Here is a 6757-nt window from a genome sequence, read left to right on the forward strand (position 1 = left end):
CTGGAGGTCAGGATAGGGCCGTCCTGGATCTCTAGCAGCCCTTTCTCTCTAGTTCTTCTGCTTAGACCCTCTTCCTATCCTAAATAACTTCCTTACCTCTCCATTTAGGGAGCTTTCATAAATATCCCTGTCAAGGCTCTACTCCAGAATCTCTGGTTTGGGGTTCTGGTATTGGATTTAAACAAAACAAAACAAAACAAAACAAAACAAAACAAAACAAAACAAAACTCCTCAGGTCATTCTACTGTGTAGCCAGGATTAAGAACCACTACCCTCTCTACATGTTAAGGCTAGTCATGTTTTAGATTTGAGTTAAATGTTGTTTCCTCCATCAACCCTAACCTAGGTCAAGTCACCCTGTTATATATCCTCCAAGCAAGCAAGTACAATTGAGTCATTATTTGTTTCAAGTTTGCCTTTCCCTGTAGGTTACTTGTTGTGTGAGGAGAGAAAATTTCTGTTTTGCTTACCAGTAAGTCTGGGTCCTCCATGCACCATGTGGTAGAAAATTGGTGCTCAAAAAACACATCTTGAATGAATGACCTACTTTACTCAAGTGAGGTTGTGTGACCAAGGCTTTAATTCATGGATTCGTGAAGAGAATTTTTCCAGGTAAGGATTAAGTTAGACAACATACTTAAAAGACTATGACTTTAATATATGTTCAACACTTTGAACGTGTTCATCATCACTATTATAAGTCTGTGTGGTCCAGCTTGTAATTAGAAAGAAGTTGAGTAACTTTCATAAGCCCCTGGGCACAAACTATTGCAAAAAAGGAAAATTCCCTTTAAAAGATGCATACTTTGGGTTCCTGTTTGTGGTGAACTCTTATTCTTGTCTTGAGAGCTGGTAGTTGTAACTGGGGCACTTCAGTTCCAGAGCTAGGGTCCAATTTGGATTCCCTAATTTCCCTAACTTCTATAGGTGCAGGCAATACTGAATTTTCTAAGGACGCCATAAATACTATGAGCTCTGGAATCATTGTATTCATTGCACCTTGCATATGCTTGACAAGCAGCTCTCTCTCTCTCTCTCTCTCTCTCTCTCTCTCTCTCTCTCTCTCTCTCTCTGTGTGTGTGTGTGTGTGTGTGTACACGTAAAAGAAATCATCCATGCAAACAAATCTTAGTCTAAACTATGGGCTGGGTGAGGGGACTATTTCTTCATTGCCCCCATTCCAAATCCCCGTATTCACAGGCCCCTGATTCCGTATCCGGCTCAGACTCTTCCAAGCATTTTGGATTTAGCCTGGGTGCGTGGCTTGAACTGAGTCTCAGAAAAACCACTCCTCCAGTGGGCTCTGTACACCCCACAGCAAATGGTCGCAGCAGAATCCCCTTCCCCGCCCGCACTCAGTCCCTGCAATGGCCCAGGCCTGTGATGTGCCCTGCCTGTCCGGCCTCCTGCCTCTGCTCAATGCTGGATCCAAGAGGCGCAGAGGAGGCGGCGCCGAGACGCTCGGGCAGGCAGGATGGGTCTCCTCTCCGGCCAGGGCCTCCCGCGCCTCCGGGCTGCGGTCTTCAGCGTGCATTCTTGGTGCAGGTGGCACAGCTTTCCGCGCCGACTGGCTTCCTGATCACGGGAGAGGTTAATCTCGGGTCCAGACCTCTCAACCACAGAACAGGGTAAACCGCTACTCCACTTCTTCCCATTCTCTCTCCTCCCCACCCCAAAACGAAAAGTCCCAGGCCAGGCAGGACCCGTTCACCTCTGCCTCCTCCCACTGCACTAATCCAGCGAGTGAGGGAGGCCCCGCGCCGAGGCGGTGGCTGGCAAAGGGGAGTGGAAAGGGAGGATGGATGGGGCTGGGGGGTGGGGTGGTGATGAGGGGGATGTAGGAGGGGGTGTCATTTTCTTTCTTTCTTTCTTTCCTTTTTTTTTTTTTTTTTAAAAAAAAGTATTTCTCTCGCGAGAAACCGCTGCTCTGACGATACTTGAAGAGGTGGGGAAAGGAGGGGGCCGCGGGAGCCGGGGCAGACTGTGGGTGCCACAGGCGGACAGGCGGCCACAGCTGGGACAGCTGCGGGCGGAGCGCAGCGCAGCGCAGCAGCGGCTGCTGGGGCCAGGTCCGAGGAGCAGTCACCGCCGCCGCCGCTTCCGAGTCGGAGCCGAAGCTTCTCCAGTGGGTGCAGCCGAGGTCCCGACAGGGGTCGGGCGGCCACCAGGGCTGGGGATCCAGCCACGGAGGCTTTGCGTTTGCGCCGCGCCGAGGGCAGGGACAGGGACAGGGGTGAGGGGCTGTCCCGGAACATTCACAGCTGGCGCTGGCTCTCTCCTGCCTGACAGCTTCCTGGCCCGGGGCGCCTGGTGCCGGGCTCGGCGTCAGTTGCTCTGGGGGCGGTGGTAGCCTCCGCAGCCGGCGGGACGGGTTTCCAGTCCCGCGACTTGGCGGAGAGGACGGGCTAAGGAGCTGGGGCGTTCAGAGAGCGCAACGCGCGCAACTCGTGCTTTTAAAAACTAAACGCAGCAAGCTCGCCCCGGGGCTTACGACCGTTTCGGGCGTGGGTACTTTGTGCCGCGCTAGTCAGCCGGAGCAGAGGAGGCCGAGGGGTCCGCTGGAGCCGCTGCCTCCGGGGGCCTGGGCTTTTCAGCCAGATGTGGACCAAACGGTCTTCACTTACCCAAATTAACTGCGCCACGCGCAGGCGGAGCGCGGGTTGGGCTCCGGAATGGGGACCGCGAGGCTTTAGCATCCCGATGCCCTGAATCTCTTCCCCACTTCGGGGATTTGTTTCTGTTGCAGCTGGCAGGGGCCTCCTGAAGTGGGAGCAGCGCCTGAGGAAGGCGGGAGGAGCCCAGCCCCGGGGACAGGCGGCGGGACAGCGGGACCCCGGCGGCGCGGTGCGCTTAAGGGCGCAGAGGCTACTCGAGACACAGCCTCGGGTGCGGCAGGAGGAGGCGGGAGCCGGCGGCCGCTCGGCATCATGCGGCGAGAGGGGCTGCTGGAGATCGCCCTGGGATTTACCGTGCTCTTAGCGTCCTACACGAGCCATGGGGCGGATGCCAATTTGGAGGCTGGAAACGTGAAGGAAACCAGAGCCACCCGGGCCAAGAGGCGAGGCGGCGGAGGACTCGACGCGCTTAAGGGGTAATGTAACGGGTCAGCTTCTTTGGTGTGGGTCTCCCTTCCCCCTCTCCCGAGTTGAGTTTAAGATCTAGAGCAACTGACCGGGTCAATTCTCCACAGTGCCACAGTGGAAGGATCCTTAGCAAGATCTCCCGGGGACACCTTGGAGGTCCTAAGGTTACACATTCTTCACCGCCTTAGGAGCTAAGCCACCTTGCTCTGGCTCCTGAAAGATTCTGGCCCCAGCAGAGGGGTCTTGGTTAAAAGGAATCTTGGGCCATTGTTGAGGCAGATTTTGGGAGGCGAGAAGGGTTCCTTGAGGAAAAAGGGGAGGAGCTGTGACTGAGAGAAAAGGAGAAGCTCGTTCCTTTCCCTTCAACGGTAATTCGGTAATTCCGGTTGTGTTTAGGGCAAAGTAGTTTGCTTGTGGGGGTCTTTGCAGATACTCTTTTTGTAAGGGAGCAAAGATAGGAAAACATTCCAATGACAGAGAAGATGCATGGTTAATAGCTGGCCCTCCGGAAATTATGCTTATTAAGATTGGGGACTGAGTTTCCTGGGGGTATACACCCCCTCAAATATCAACACTGGAAGCAAAGCTGGACAAGTGTTTCTGAGCACTTGTGGTTGGGTTGTGCTGAGCTTTCCATGTCACTGCTGCAGTTATGTCGCTGTGGCTGGTGTGTGTTTCAAACTAGTGGTGTATGTGTTACCTGCATGCAGCATTATTTCACTGGCTTTAAATGCTCCTCTTATAGAAAATAGTTCAGCAGGAAAGTTTAAATTAGGTAGGTTGAACTAAGTGTTGGTTGTCAATTCCCTGAATGGAAGGAGGGTGTGAATGAATACACTTTAAGATTTTTTAGATCAAAAGAGAAGTCACTTTCTGAGATCAAGTTCAAGCCTGCATAGAAATAGTAGGATGGATTATAAATGATCCCTTTTATCTACTTGGAAGATCCTTTTAAATGAACTCAGGCAGTAAACATACAGTTTTTTAAAAATAAATTTTTATAATTCTCACTGATGCTCTTTTCTTGAATGTTGTGTAGCTTTATTATATGGCCTTGTATGACCAAGTGAAGGTGCCCACTGGATACTGTTTTTTTTTTTTTTTTGCTATGGGCTGTTTCAGTTATGTGTATGTAGTGAAGTTTGTGTTTTCATAGTCCAGGTATGAGAAGAAGATGTGTGGTGAATGGAGCAGACCAGTTTTTGAGTCCTAGTCTGGACTAAGGACAAGATGCTTGTGAGAGCTGAGTATGTAAACAGCAGTGAAATGTGTGTGATTTTCTAACCCCAGAAAGTAGTCACGATTAATTCAGTTTCTGTCTTGGCTGTTGTGGGAAATAAACCCAGGATTCCACCAATACTGGAAATGAAATTTGCTGATCCTGATCAGGCGACAGACATTTTTGCCCTGTATGCCAGCCATATGATAAGTTCAATAGATGGACCGAAACTTTACTTTTCATGTGTTCTCTAAAGAGCTTCATTTAATCTCTCATTTCCCCCTCAAAAGTATATTTCTGTTATACAGTATTATCATAATAACTATTCTTGATGACATTGCTTCTATGCATATAGACAGAGGAAGTTGGAGTTCAGTTCTGTGGATAAAAATCTGTGGGGAGACATTAGGTCTGGCCAGACATTTGTCTCATCTCCATGTGCTGTCACTGACCCTAGTATTTCCTTGGGAGGCACAGACCCCATGCAAAAACAGAAACTAAGCTTTTCTTTGTTGCTTAACAGGATGCCACACTTTACTCACACCAGCACTTATTTCTGTTGATTTTTCTAGTTAATTTTTTAAATCACCAAAGAAATCACTCTTTGTACTTCTCACAGATTTGATCACTAATGTATCATTGCACTAATGGATCACTAATATATCAATACTATTGCAAATTATTTATAAGGTCTTCCTAAAACATATTATGAACAGATTAGTAATTCTGAGTGCTTTTGTTTGCCATGTTATCTATAAAGTTGCCTATCTATATTTGCGGGTTCAAAATAATAATTTTGAAGAATATATAATTAAAAGTACTTCTCTCCTGACTTTCAGAGGCCATTTTCTTATGTATTTTCCAGAAATAAGCATGTATATATACACATAAATATATGTATATACACATATGTATATTATATATACATAAATATATGTACATATGCATACATCACTTTTAGTACATGGAATATACTATACATAATGTTCTGAACTTTGTTTACTTTTTATGTATTTCTAGTGTAGTTATCCATTAAGTCATATGAATCTAACCTATGTGTTTTCTTGGTGTATAGAATTCCATGATGTGGCTGGAACAGTTCACTAATGATGGCTGTTTAGATTATATTAAATATTTTGCTGTTACTAACATTTTTATATATATACCTATGTGTATATGCACAAGTTTATATGTTGTATAAAGTTATAAAAGTAGAATTGCTGTATCAAAGTTTTTCCCATAGATTTTAAACAAACACCCATTCTGATGTTAAATTTGAACTGCATTTGAAATTTATTCTCTACTTATTGCCATTAGAGTCTCACATGAATGAGTCTTTTAACCATGTCCCGCTGTGTAAATCATCAGGAAAAGCAGCTATGTATTACATTTTTCCAGTTACTGCTTGAAATTTCTATTTTTTCTCATTAAAATATTATCCGCTTCAAAACTAAGCCTTTGACTGCAGTAAAACCTGCTTGCCATTTTGATGGAGATGCATAGTTTATGAAGTGAAAGTGATTTGTAACCCCTAAGCTGCCTGATGTGAAGTTGGTGGCAGCAACTTTCAGCACCTCACTAATATTTCCCCTGGCTAAAAGGTGCTTTAAGCTCATTGGTATCTGATGTGCACTGGTCTAATCTCCCCCTGAAATACTGCCTTCCAATTTTTCTCTGATGTGTCAAGTGACTCTAAAATTTGCCTTGCTATTTTAAAAATATATATTCCTTTCCTTTCAGCTCCTTCTCTTCATAAACTAGGAACCTGCCTTGTCTTTCCTCCTTGGATATGTCTTCCATCCTCGCTCATGTTCCTTTCCTCCTATCCTGTTGCAGGTGTTTTTTTTTTTCCCCCCTCCAGTGGGCAGCAGAATTTGTTCCACAGTGGAAATTTAAGCATCCTCAAGTTTCTTCCCAGCTTTTTCTGTTTTCTTAGACTAAATCGCCAATTTCTGCTTTTACAGGAAATCCTTTTTTTTTTTTTTAAATATGAGTGTGGTCCCCATTCACTCTGCAAAAAATTGTGCTTTTCTCCATTTTCAAGTAAGAATTTTGCAAGTTTTAAAAATATTTTCAAATAGTGAATGTATAGTAGTTTTCCCTTGGGCATGGCTTAACACGTGTGAAATGACTTTAGGAGAAATAATAAAATCCTAACTTTGTCTGTATTTCAGTTCACAAGAATTTTTCTCAGAGCTAAGTTCTAAACTTCTGTGATTAGGTAAAAAGTGTGGGAGACAGTACAGTATTTTTTTTTAAAAAAACACATGCATAAAAAAAACTAACTCTACTTGAATAGCAGTAGTTATATGCCCTTTATTTATGATTGCCTTATTGCTTTGGCTCCCAAATATGGAAATACTGCAGTTTCATGTCAAAGGGAAAAATTCCTTACAGTAAGACATCCTTTTCCTAAATCTCCAGTAATATGGATTGAGTCTTCTGTCCTTTCTTC

At 45.3% G+C, this 6757-nt stretch overlaps 1 protein-coding gene across 4 annotated transcripts in view; it reads left to right on the forward strand.

Moving 5' to 3' along the window:
• The first annotated feature begins 1459 nt into the window (after window positions 1-1459).
• The window catches only part of Fbn1 (fibrillin 1), a 222372-nt gene continuing 217074 nt past the window's right edge, over window positions 1460-6757 (forward strand). The window contains exons 1-2 of one of the 4 annotated variants that reach the window (XM_078049643.1): window positions 1460-1628; window positions 2747-3091. In XM_078049643.1, coding sequence (XP_077905769.1) covers window positions 2928-3091 — 164 coding nt within the window. In that variant the 5' untranslated portion in view covers window positions 1460-1628; window positions 2747-2927. Of the gene's footprint in view, window positions 1629-1959; window positions 2126-2216; window positions 2234-2746; window positions 3092-6757 lie in introns of those variants that run through there. The other 3 variants (XM_078049640.1, XM_078049641.1, XM_078049642.1) reach the window with 3 other exon arrangements.

The sequence above is a fragment of the Ictidomys tridecemlineatus genome, chromosome 5 (genome assembly GCF_052094955.1).
Source record: "Ictidomys tridecemlineatus isolate mIctTri1 chromosome 5, mIctTri1.hap1, whole genome shotgun sequence".
Classification (NCBI taxonomy): Eukaryota; Metazoa; Chordata; class Mammalia; order Rodentia; family Sciuridae; genus Ictidomys; species Ictidomys tridecemlineatus.